General features: G+C 38.4%; 1 protein-coding gene across 1 annotated transcript; it reads left to right on the top strand.

Annotated features, from left to right (window-relative positions):
• Nucleotides 1–2625: 2625 nt before the first annotated feature.
• sbk3 (SH3 domain binding kinase family, member 3) lies at nt 2626–11318 on the top strand. Its single transcript, XM_053625964.1, has 4 exons — nt 2626–3135; nt 6349–6493; nt 8716–8918; nt 9745–11318. The coding sequence occupies exons 1-4, from the start codon at nt 3130–3132 to the stop codon at nt 10516–10518; spliced, it is 1128 nt and encodes a 375-aa protein (XP_053481939.1). The 5' UTR covers nt 2626–3129; the 3' UTR covers nt 10519–11318.
• Nucleotides 11319–13686: the final 2368 nt, after the last annotated feature.

Genomic DNA, 13686 nt, shown 5'->3' with positions numbered 1-13686 from the left:
TAGGAAGCTTTGCCATGAGTGCATACAAAGGACAAAGGACACTAAAATGCATGTACCAATTGCAGCAAGTATATTTGCAATGCACACACTGTTCATCATGTTTTTGTTCATCATCTGCTGTACAAACCGGCGTGCACATTCGAATGATGTTTGTTTTTCCAGTACTCAAGTTCATTATTATAGTTCATCTATAGTAGACATAAATGCAAACACATTCTGTTTTAGCTGATGTTATTTCAAAAGGATGTGATTCACTGTTGTGTAAACAAAACTGAAATAAAAAATAATAAACAATGCACATTTGATTTGGTGTTTTCTATTTGTTCTTTATAGCTGACATTTGTTTTGTCATATACAATACTACTTTGAATATAATAAGATAGAGAAAATACAGGCTGTGGCTCAGGTGGTAGGGCGGGTTGTCCACTAATCGTAGAGTTGGTGGTTTGATTCCAAGCCCATGTGACTCCACATGCTGAAGTGTCCTTGGGCAAGACACTGAACCCCAAGTTGCTCCCGATGGCAAGTTAGCGCCTTGCATGGCAGCTCTACTACCATTGATGTGTGTGTGAATGGGTGAATGAGACACAGTGTAAAGCGCTTTGGATAAAAGCGCTATATAAGTACGCCATTTACCAAACACAGTAGTTATCAATATTCATGAAAACCTGGTTTCATTTAGGTTTTAGAAGTAAAACATGATTAATGCTGCAGATGAGTTGAATCATTGCTTATACCACACAAAAGCATCATTGTTAAATGGGCTCTAGCAGAGGTCAATTTCAAATATTAACCAGATTTGTCATCATTACTGTTCATAAGGAAGTTAGATAGCATGTTTTCATGTTGGTGGTGTTTTAAACCACCCCCCCCCAGTTATGTCCTGAGTCAATCTGACCTGGTGAAGACCCCCAGTAGGAGCAAAACATGAGGGCTGCACGAGGTCAATTATTTAAAAGTATGCTTTCTGCATGCTCTTTAAAATGAACAGTGCAATGTTTCTGAATTTTGGCTCAGAAATGTTTTCAAGCTGAGAAATTATGCACATTTCTAGATATTACTGGGGTCTCTGGACAACAACTGGAAAACAATACAAGAAAAACCTTTTTTAAAAAAAAAGGAAACAATGTTGTTTCAGTAGTGAAAGTGTATTAAATGGCCAGAGTATGTGGAGTGATTTGAGAAAGGCTGGGGTTTGAAAAAACAAAACAAACAAACAAAAAAAAACAGAAGCAAAATCAGTGTGTGGTGGAATTCCCATTGTGTGGCAAGATTGCGATTGTGATTGTGATTCAACTGCGATATCAATGCCAATTCCTACCACAAATATTTATCACCATAAACAATAGTGTACTTTTCATTGTGTTTATTTAGCACTGCTTGGGATAGTTCACATATGGTATTTACACCCAAAATATTTCTATCAACATCATGTAACAATTGCTAATGACTCTTTACTTTATGATTTAGAGGATTAGTAAACACACCAATGCTGCCATGGCCACTTGATGAACAATACGCCAGCTGGAAGTAGCTGCATGGCCACGGTTGTGATAACAGGGACTGTTTGTCTTGTGTTACATACAGTTGGCCAAGTTTGTATCATGGGAAATCCATTTGAGAAGGTGAAGGCAAAGGGGTTGCGACAGGCAGTGTGAAAGCTGGCAGATGTGAGAGGAGGATTTGGTCCCAGGCCAGGAGATGGCTGTAATGAAACATTAGGTGAAAGTATCAGCTGTTCGTTTTGTCAATCAAACCAGTGGCAGAATGCTTGTGTTCAGCTGAGTCGATAGAGTTGATAGCCTTAGGTTGCAGTGGTAAGCCTAATGCCAAGAAAAACATTTGTATGCCTTACGTTCTTCTAAAACAGGGGGTAAATATGAAACCAGTGGAATGGAGACAGATGGAATTTAAATGCAGAATTTGATGACTTACATAACTTTATACTGTATATTGTTCTTTTCTTGGAGTTTGTCTTCACCGAACACTGAACTGAAAAAAGCATTGAAAAATTACAAACATGTCATTGTCTAACATTTGTCATTGTGCTTAGCCCAAATACAAAATGGATTATATCATCTTGCATTCCTTGCATCATGTTGCATTTCCTTTATATTAATAAAGCAAAATAATAAAGCAACATTTGTTTACGATTCAAAACTGTAGGTCATGGTGTAAGTCTTTCTTTTTATCATAATTTTTTTTTAGACACCAGAGTTTTGGTGTAAAAATTTGCTCATTTTTTGCAATATTGGTGCTCAAGGAACACAAATTAAGTCCTTGCACAGTGCATTCAAGTCAAAGTTGAAGTATTGTTAGTATCGTTGTAATGTATTGTTAGCGTATTTAAAAAATATTAATGTTAAATATATGTATATATATATATATATATATATATATATATTTTTTTTTTTTTTTTAATGAAACTTGAAAGCATCAAAATTTAGGTGATTCAATTTGAGTGTAACACTAACATGCTCACACTGAACCTGGAGAGCAGTAGCCCAAGTCTAATTAGACTTTCTCGGGGGAAACATCTTCTTATCTATTTCAGTCATGCTTAATCAGGAATGCTGTTGATTAGAACTCAAAGCTAAATCACTGTGAGGAATTCACTTACTAAGACTTAAAGGGCGAGACAGGAGAGAGTGAGAGGGTGACATGAAAACGGAGGGGAAAATTTGAGAGTGGATTAGGAGAGTAAGACAGCGAGTGTGTGAGAGTCATACAGGGACATGTCATAGCTATGGTGCAGAAAGCAGCCAAGAGTATTTAGAGCGAGAGAGAGAGCCAAGCAGTGAAAGGCAGCATGAGCGAATGGGAGAAGTTGTGGGACGGGTAGGGCCTAATGAGACACACAGATCAGCAAGCTAGTGAGTACACCAATCAAAGGCCTATAAAACCGCACACACTCACACACACATGCTGGATGCATGGTGCAACAGACTGGTAGGAGTAGACACTCAGACACTTGTAGTCATTCCAAAACGTAGCTGATAGCTGTACATTCACAGAGGTCCACTGTACTCACATTTAGATAGTAGACAAGGGTACCATCCTATACAAATGGACAGGACAGAGTGAAGACGTGCAAAGATTTTCTAAGAGAACTTATCTGGCTGTTCAGCCATGTCTGTAAGTAAAATCCTCTTTTGCAATTATTGTAACACTGAGACCTTGGTATTTAAGGGTCTGTCTCCCATTCATTCTTAACCCTTATTTCTATTTGTTGTTTATTTGTTTTAGACAGACTAGTAGTAGTAGTAGTAATCAGTTTGCAGTCCTAGCCAGTAACCAAGGCTGTATATGAATGAGTGAATTGTTCAAAACTGATCTGAAAGCTTGTAAGATCCTTTACCTCATATAAAAAGGGTATTTAATAAAACACTAGCATGTGCAGTAGACTTGATGTGAGAAGAAAGCAAATGATATATTAATAATTAAATCACAATGATTCTTGCCATACCAAAGCATGGCCAAGGTGTTACAAAGGCATCACAGTGTGTATACCGGTGGGACCTGCTGTGCCTTATATTACAGGGACAAAATGCCAGCAGGGTCAGCAGCATGTGATGTTATGACAGGTGCACTGACACAAAAGTGAATGTGACAAAATATAAAGGACACTAACAGTTTCTTATTGCTTTGGTTCTAAACTTTAGCAAGTCTGATTCAGTGCAACGTATTTATTTTCAACCACATTTATAACAGAATCAGAAACGTTTCAGGGTACCAGGATATTTAAGAGATTACCAGATTACCATTACAACTGCTATGAGGATAAAATCAAATGAACAATAAGGATAGTAAGAATAATCAATCAGAAATGGTTTTTTTTAAGTAAACCTTTTCGTAATGAATAGCCTGCATTAAACACTGCTGAGTATGCATTTCGCTCACTGAAGAGAAGACAGAAGGCAAAATGTTGCTGGAAAAAAAAGTAGGAACTAAAAATGACTACAGACCTTGCAGTGGATCACCAATGAAGATACCTATGTCTATAGACATCAGACAGTCATCATCTTGATCACTTTAATTGTCAATTTGACCATTTACATATTTGTATTGTACTAATGTATGATATTTTGTGTAAAGTAGTTCACTGCCTTCTGTTTTCATGTTAATAATTAAAACTAGTTCAAATGCACCGTAAAGGTAGTAAAGGTACTTTTGCTTGTCACTGAGGTGGTGATTCTATAGCAGCTGTCTTCAAGGGGATGTCTTTCATACTTTTAGTTTATTTCTTTTACCTGGGGGAGTGAATGTTTAATATTTCATAATAATAATAATAATAATAATAATAATATGGAATCAATTATAATAATACACTTTATTTAGCACTGCTTATATCCTTTTTGCTCAAATTACTTTAAAGTGAACAAAACAAAAGGTAGTCAAACATAAAATAGTAAGATTGGTAGATATGTAAAATTAAAATAAAAGTACCACTCCAGTAAAAGTATGGGACATAATAACATATGGTTCAATTCTAAAGTTAAAATGTTTTGAGCTATTACTATATTATTTTGTTTTATCAGTAATAGATGGAAACCAATGAGTGTTTAATGGTAATGTGTTCCAGCGCTTTAGTGCATAAAAATAAAAGGCTGCTTCACCACTCTTTTTAAGTTTCATATGGAGTGGAATATGGAGAAGGCTAGCACTAAATCATCTTAAACCACGAGTTAAGGTAATTAAGTTTATCAGACATTCAGAGATGTATGGGGCACTATAACAATAAAAGTTTGAAGAACTAGTAATAATGTTTTTATTTTAGTTTTAGAGTGATCTAAAACTGATCTAATATGATCTAACAGATCAGTGAGTTTTCGGATCATTTTCTTGGTATCTTGTAACGAGAGCTACAGTCTCACTTTTACTATATTCCTTAAATGATCAATTTTACTAAGTGAGCATCCAGAACTACACCATGCTTCATCACTTCAGCTTTGGTCTGTAGAACCTGCTTCCAAGTCTGTTTAAGGTACATACCATAACGCTCAGAATTGTGTCTTAAAGGTATTCAACATTCACATTTCCAGGTGAAAGAAACATAAAAGTACAAAAAAGACTCTCTGCATGTGTGTGGAAGAGCTATGAAGCTAGTGGAAAGGCATTAACATGCTTTGCTAAGTTTACCAAGCTTCTGGGCTTCCAATAAACTACACATGAATGTGTGTGTATATATATATATATATATATATATATATATATATATATATATATATATATATATATATATATATATATATATGTGTGTGTGTGTGTGTGTGTATATATATTTATATTTATATATATATACACACACACACACACACACACACACACACACACACACACACACATTTGTAAGACACAGCCATATTAAATATACTGGAAGAAAGTTAGTGATCTAGCTCATTAATAATAATTTTTAAAAATCCACATGATCTGTAACAAAATGACTCTAACAAATGCTACCATGCCTTGCCAAAAATTTACCTGACTCTACAGTAAGTTCTGACCTTCCAAAATAAAATGATTACACTAGAAGATGAGTGATCTAGAATCAGCTTATGAATAAAAGAAAATAAGTATCTTTATCAATATTGACAATTTGTGAAGTTTGACCAGGTCAGGCTGATCTTGAATCTTATTTTAGATCTCAGAGAGCCAGCTTGCATGGAAAAGGCAATGGGTTACGGGATGTGCATCTACGTTTGGCAGTGCATCAAAGGCTACTTCTGGAGACTTCCTATCAACAAGGGAAAAATGGCTTGCATTGCCCACTTCACACAACCTAGCAACACAGAACACACTTCGTGTCTGCAGTACACACTACAGTCTCCCATAACACTCATTCAAACTCGCTAATAACGAAATACCAGTTAAAGCCATCCAATTAGACAGCATGCTGCTTGTGTGTGGTCTTTGGGGAGCAATGCAGCTGCATAGAGTTATTAGACACTGTAAGGGATATGGCGGCATGGCAAACATCCTTAAATGAACAGTTATCAACCCATATGTATATATACAAAAGACTTCTACTTAGGAAAGGTCAGCGATAAATATAGTCAGGTTTAGACAATGAGTTTTATGTTACATGAAGATTAGAAGAATGTCTGATGACTGTTATGACTATTTTGAGCAGCTGTAAGCATTAATAGTCTACTGCTATTGTGTGTTCCATGTTCTCCGCCTGATTGACGGTACAGTGTAGCAAGCCAGTTTACTGACTGACAGGCGGGAAATCCTATATGGGCGTACACACTTAAAGACTGTATGTTTTTTCCCCCCCACGTTGACGTTGTCAGACCAACACCTTCTGAGAACTGACACAGAATATGTGGTGTGTTGCTTTGTTATCAGGACGCCGCACGAGATCTGGATGAGCTGTGCTATCTCACAGCTCAGTGTATGACGCCGATGGTGACCTCAGAGCATTTTCGAGTAATCAAGAAGCTTGGAGAGGGGTCATACGGGAAAGTCATGCTGGCTGTGCACAAAAAGAGAGGTTGGTGATACAAGAGAAAACACACCACTTTGTAATTCTTTAAACCAGTGATCACCAACGTTGTTCCTGGAAATCTACCTGAAGACTTTAGTTCCAACTATAATCGTGCCCACCTGACCATCTAATCACTGTCTGAAGAAGTTATTGATCAACTAAAACAGGTGTGTTAGAGTTTGATTGGAGATAAAGCCTACAGGAACGTAGCTCTCAAGGAAGAAGGTTGATGGCCACTGCTTTAGACCATGGGTATTCAAATAAAATTGACAAATGTCCAGTTATATAAAAGATCCTTGCTTTCAAAGGTTTGAATGACTGAATGTTGACAATCAGTTATCTTTTAATGCTTCACCATTAAGGATTAGTTCATCACTCTAAATAAGACTGTGGGAAGCAGTTGTGTTTTGTTTTTTGTGGTGCTTGGGGGTTAGTTTTTAGCAGCGCCACAGACACAACAGATGAGTGTTTTGAAGATAGAATAAACACATACTTCCCTGTGCAATTTGTTTTTGCCATAAACCTTTTTCAAACAATCCATGTTGTCAGTTCACTAATCAGAAGAGAGACGGTAAACAAAATGAAAACTCTATAAACGTCTATCCATGATGTCTTTGAACTAATGTCTTTAGCCCTGTTTCTGGTCTGATGAACATCCTTCAGCTTAAAATGTACATAAATGTATGCATTTGGACAAACCTCACCAGAGGATCTGCTACCATGCTGCTTCATGTTTTGAAATCTACAGGGTGTCACAAAAGTCTCCATATATAGGGGATTATGTTTGCTAGCACCACGTAGGTTGTCCCTTATTCAGTGGATGTTTGTGGACGTCCACTTCTTGGTTTGTCCGCAACACTTCCAGTCTTTTTGAATTTGTTAAGTTTGGCAACAGTGTTGTGTGTGTGATGCGCTTGCCATGTTTCCTCTTAAAGTCCATTGCAACCCTGTGACAGAGTCCCGATCCAGCCACAAGAATGATTTCAGTACGTTCTTCTTTTGTCAAAGGCATTCTTAAAGGCTATCTGAGAAAAAAAAAAATGTATGAAAACTTTTGGAAGACATCCGACTTTTGAGATACCCTGTAGAGTCGCTGAACTACAGCTAGTCTTTCATATGTTTATTGTCTCTACTACAGTATATTTTCAAGTAATTCAGTTCAATCTGCTGAAACACTGTGTCAGTTGACCCCTGGTTTAGAGAATATGAAGAGCAAATAAAAGTTGTTTGTTTGAACCTTTGTTTTTTAGGTAACTGAAGTAACTCTCTGTTTTGACCACATAGAGATGAAGCGTACTCTTAGCACAAAATAAAAAAGATCAGAACATTTAATTCATATAGTCATTTAGTCTGTTAGGTTTCACAGATGCTTCATCAATGGTGAAACAGTGCATGTTAGGATATTAATAATGCAAAAATAAAAATGTTATCAGTTCAAAAGTCAGTCATTCTTTCTGAATGTCATATAAATACTCTTGTATGTCCATCCCTTGCCTTTAGAACTGCATAACTGCCTCCAACCTTTTTGTGTGTGTGTCCTGCTGGATTCAGCTGTTGAATCTTCTCAGTTTTAATATTACATATCTGATTGCTTGGTCAGTCTTTGTCTATTCTCTGACACATCTGTTATAACTGCCAGGTCATGCATGCCTTTTTTAAATTAGGTCTGGAGACTGAGAGGCTAGGGGGGCACAGTGACTTAGTGTTTAGCATGTTTGCCTCGGACCTCTGGGGTCGGGGGCTCAAATCCTGCCTCCACCCTGTGTGCACGGAGTTTGGATGCTCTCCCTGTGCTTCGGGGGTTTCCTCTAGGTACTCCAGTTTCCTCCCCCAGTCCAAAAACATGCATTGTAGCCTGATTGGCATTTCCAAATTGTCTGTAGTGTGTGAATGTGTGTGTGAATGTGTGTGTACCCCGCCTTGTGCCCCAAGTTCCCTGGGATAGGCTCTAGGCTCCCCGTGACACTGTAGGATAAACAGTATGGAAAATGGAGGGATTGATGAATGGACTGAGAGGGTCAAGGTGAAATTTATTCTGTTTTGACTCATGTTTTGGCTATTGTCTTGTTGCAAGATCTTATTTTTACATTTTAGTTTTTAAAGTAAAATGGACAGTAAATCAGATATTTTTCTTCTTTCAGGCAAAAACCTTGGGGTGCTAAATTTCATGACCAGTTGTAAATCATTGTATGATTCAAGGGATAATCTTTGATCTCCTTGATCTCCAGGCACACCTATGGCACTGAAGTTCTTCCCTCGCTGCTCTACAACTCTCCACACCTTTCTGCGTGAATACAACCTCTCCCTCTCCTTCTGCACTCATCCCTCTCTCACACGTGCCCTTGGAATCTTTTTCTCTACGCCATCCCACTATATCTTCGCTCAGCAGGCTGCTCTCTATGGAGATCTCTACGATGCTATTGTGTCAGATGTGAGTTAAACTAAGCATGAATAAAAGCATGAAAGCTAATAGGAGGCCACAGTGGCTTAGTGGTTAGCACATTTGTCTTGCACTGCTGGGGATGGGGATTCAATTCCCCAGGTATTCCTCCACGTACTCCGGTTCCCTCCCCCAGTCCAATTGTAGGCTGAATGGCATCTCTAATTTGTCCATAGTGTGTTAGTGTGTGTGCAATTGTGCCCTGTGATGGGTTGGTGCCCCGTCCAGGTTATCCCCCGCCTTGTGCCCCAAGTCCCCTGGGATAGGCTCCAGGAAATGAAAATGGATGGATGGATGGATGGACATGAAAGCTAGTTGTGTGTAATTTAGACTCTGCTCAGACTCAGGTTGCATTTTGTTTCGCTTATTTGCAAATTCTCCTTAAGCATACCCTAAGACATGTGGAGATGAGTTAGTGTTCTGATGTTTTCTAACACAGATATACCGCATCTAAAATATCACATATAAAGATTGACATTAGACACATACTATAGTGATGTAATTACATTAAGATGAATAGCAGCGCTGAAAAATTTCTTCAGGGAGGATAGAGGCCAAGGCACGCACAGGCATATGCGCATGGTACATGTGTTCTTCCACCACAGCAAAAACACCTGGTCCTGTCATCAGCCCACTGCTATCTGAGGACACACTAGTACTAAACAGAGGCCATACAGAATATTGAATTTCCAGGATTTCTCTAGCTGAATTTTTTATCTGTTCCTCTCATATTATGCATTGCTTTCTCTCTCTCTCTCTCTCTCTCTCTCTCTCTCTCTCTCTCTCTCTCTCTCTCTCTCTCTCACTCTCTCTCTAGGTGGGGGTGAGTGAGGTGCAGGCTCAGAGTGTGATGTCCCAGTTAAGTGGTGCTGTGTCTTACTTGCACTCCCTGGGCTTTGTGCACCGTGACATTAAACCAGAGAACGTGTTCCTGTGTGCTCCAAACTGCCGCTGGGTCAAACTAGGTGACTTTGGTCTCGTACGTCCTCACGGAACCCAAGTGCGTGCTGTCTGGTACGAATCCCCTTTCTGCGTGCCTGAGGTTGAACAGGCCAAGAGCAAGACAAGAAAAAATGCAGTAAACCAGCAGAAAGAGGAGACAGAAGATATCTGGATGCCAGTGGAGCCCAGTTTGGACAGTTGGGCCCTCGGGATCCTCACATACTGCCTGCTGACCAGTTGTTTCCCATGGGAGGAGAGCACATCAGATGACCCAGGTTACCACCAATTCTGTAACTGGTTCAACAATGTTAAAGGAAAGGAGGAGGGTGAAATGGGACAGAACAAGCAAACTGATAGCAAGAAAAGAGGAAGGGACACTGGAGGGGACGAGGCAGCAGTGGCCGTACCTTCTCAATTTGAATCTTTAAGCACTTTAGCTCTCACTTTGCTCAGGAGACTGCTGCACCCACTGCCCTGTCACCGTGCCATGCCTGATGAGATCCTCTCCTACCTCGGGGGACCCTGGCTTTTGAAAACAGAGAAAGAAGAGAAGAGGAGACTGCAGGAGGCACAGGAGGAAGCCAGGAAGATACTAGGTGGAGGAGGAGTGGAGAAAGACATAGAGATGGAAAGGAAAAGGGAGAGATAGAATGAGGGAAGCTGCTGTCCAAAAATATATTTTATACTGACAAGTGTTTATAGTTTGGAATATAGTTTTGTCATCATACTGTGATGTGACTGTTTTGTATATGAGTGAGACATGCTGATATATAAATATACATATAATGATATAAAAATATGAATATACATTATAATCAGATGGTTTATGGAAATGCACTCTGCAGAGTTGCTATGGCAACTACGTACTAATTCTATGTACTAATTAATTGCAGTAACACTCAATTTAGGTGATCCATTTCCTCGCACCGCCAGGGTTGGGGGATCAAATCCTGTCTCTGCCCTGTGTACATGGTGTTTGCATGTTCTCCTCGTGCTTTGGGGGTTTCCTCCCCAAGTCCAAAAACATGCATTGTGATTGGCATTTCCAAATTGTTCCTAGTACGTGAATGGGTGTGTGAGTGTATGTGTGTCCACCGTCTTATGCCCCGAGTTACCTGGGATAGGGTCCAGGCTCCCCGTGACCCTTTGTAGGATGAACGTTATAGAAAATGGATGGATGGATGGATGACATGTTGACATTTGGATGTTATATGATGTTCAAAAAGTGTATAACCTCACGCATGCTGAAATTGCACAAGCTTGTTTATCTCTCTAAAATGTTGCAAAGGAACTGACGGATACACCACCTTCCATGCACACCAGATAAACAATAAAAATATGACTATGGCAGGAAACATAATAAGCGTGTTAATAGTGAGGAATTTACAAGCATGCTTAACATGTAAACTGACTCTAATAAGGTTCCTGCTGTAGACACCATTGCTGAGTGCAGCTAATCTAGAATTACTGAAACAATCAAAGACAATGTCTATTTTTAATTATGGAATTTTAATATAAATGGGAATTTTGAGATTCTAAAAAAAAAAAAGAGATTTATTTTATATTTTCCTGAATATAAGCTTGTAGTGAAAAATCTGTTAAATTCTGTGTGTAGCAACATGAGTTTGTTATTAAATGTTTGATGTATGTAGTGCAACTTCATTTACTGTATGTCGACAATGTCTGAGGTGAAATGTTCTAATAAAAAGGTTTTTCTTATTTGGTACTGTCACGCATGATTAAACACTACCATTATAAATTCAAATCACTGAAAAAAAAAAAAATAGTCCATGAAGACATGAAAGACAAATCCTGTCTAGGACAATGTGTGACAAAATGTTACTAAACACAGCTACGCAGCCAAGGTATCAGATTAATGTTGCTCAGGGATTTAGTGGCTCATTTCAGACATGTGAAACCAAGTCCAATTCCTCAATTCCTGGCCTCAATCCATCAAGCTACATATTCAAGCTAAACTCACATCCTGTCCCTTCCCAAAAGCCGGTGACTCCATTACGCAATTTTGTTGTTGTTGTTTTTCAGAAACACTGTATTTCTTTTTACAGATAATTTCTTGATTCTGAACCAAGCTCTTTTGGCAGTGTCTCTCCATCAGCGCTGCAGTTCAACGAGAGGTGCACAGCAAGCCTCGGTGGAGTCGCTTCTAGAAATAGTAACAGCCCCATCTAACACTGTCTAACACATCAGCACCTCGTACTGTCCTGCCCTGCACTCCCTCACACTGTCACAACCGTCTGCTTTTCCAGCTCACTCCCTCCTTCATTCTTTCATGCACTCATTTATTCACGTCTCTTCATTGCTCACACGGAGCATGGAGAACTGTCAGTTCAATACAGTTACCTAAAGCTTCAGTCCAGAGCAAAGCACAAATCTCAGAGGTCAAATCAACAGGCATTACTTCTCTCTCACTCTTTCTCTCTTTCCACGCTACCATTTAATAATGATCTTTCAAGACCCTATTTGATTATTTTAACTTGACAGCAAAAAAAATAAATTATATATATATATATATATATATATATATATATATATATATATATATATATATATATATATATATATATACTAAATAGCTTATGTTTCTACATTTTAAACAAAAGGTTTTTTTGTTATGAGGACCTCCAACCCCCAAGTTGTGTTTCCATAAACATTGTATATATTTGTAATACTTGAGATATCTAATTCATATATTCCACTATGTTCCCAGAAACACTGGAATACACTGGAAAACACACACACACACACACACACACACACACACACACACAGGTAGAAATGCCAGTACTGTCATCATGGTCTGTGAATTCTGGCTCTGACAGTTCCCCAGGGCCAAAATCTCACTCATGCCATGTTTTCAAATGAATTTTATGGGCTACATTACACAAGAGATTCACCCTTTAAGTTCAGACTTCCAAAGAGGCTTCAGCAGTATGTGTCTCTTTTAACGACAGTTTCTTTTATAGATCCAGTTACAGTCCCGTGAAAAAGTATTTTCCCCATCCTGATTTTTATTTTATAATATTTTATTATATTTACTTTATTATATTTATAAAAAAACATTTCCTGTTTTTATACCTCATACTAAATTGTTTCAGAAATTAAAACAAACTTTAAGATCAAACAAAGGCAACCTGAGTAAACACAAAATATAGTTTTTTAAATGATAATGTTATTTATTGAAGCAAAAAAAGTTATCCAACACTAACTGAGCCTGTGTGAAAATGTATTTGCCCCCGTAGTTAGCATTTATAGTCATTGGCTGAATGAGAGAAGAAAAGACCTTCGAAAATTGTAATGAGAATCAAACAAACATGTAAAATGTAAACATGACTTTAACATGTCATTTTTTTTTTCTTGGGAATGTAATTAAGTAAGTGTACAAGTATTCGATTTTACTGACACTCAAGTAAAATGGTGCACTTATATAGCACTTTTATCCAAAGCGCTTTACACTGTGTCTCATTCACCCATTCACACACACTCATGCACCAATGGTAGCAAAGCTGCCATGCAAGGCGTTAGCTTGCCATCAGGAGCAGCTTGGGGTTCAGTGTCTTGCCCAAGGACACTTCGGTATGTGGAGTCATGTGGGCTGGGAATCAAACTGCCAACCCTACGATTAGTGGACAACCCGCTCTACCACTTGAACCACATCCGCCCCAAGTAAAGTATTAATATACCAAATTAATACTTAAAGTATAGTAATGAAATAGAATTACTCAAATAATCTCTACACCTGTTAGAGGACCATCACTCTGATTTTAAAATCTTGGCAAGTAAGAACTCTTGAGAAACC

Source organism: Ictalurus furcatus, chromosome 1 (genome assembly GCF_023375685.1).
Source record: "Ictalurus furcatus strain D&B chromosome 1, Billie_1.0, whole genome shotgun sequence".
NCBI classification, from domain to species: Eukaryota; Metazoa; Chordata; class Actinopteri; order Siluriformes; family Ictaluridae; genus Ictalurus; species Ictalurus furcatus.
Note: the sequence above shows the minus strand (reverse complement) of the source record. Positions and strands in the feature narration are given on the sequence as shown.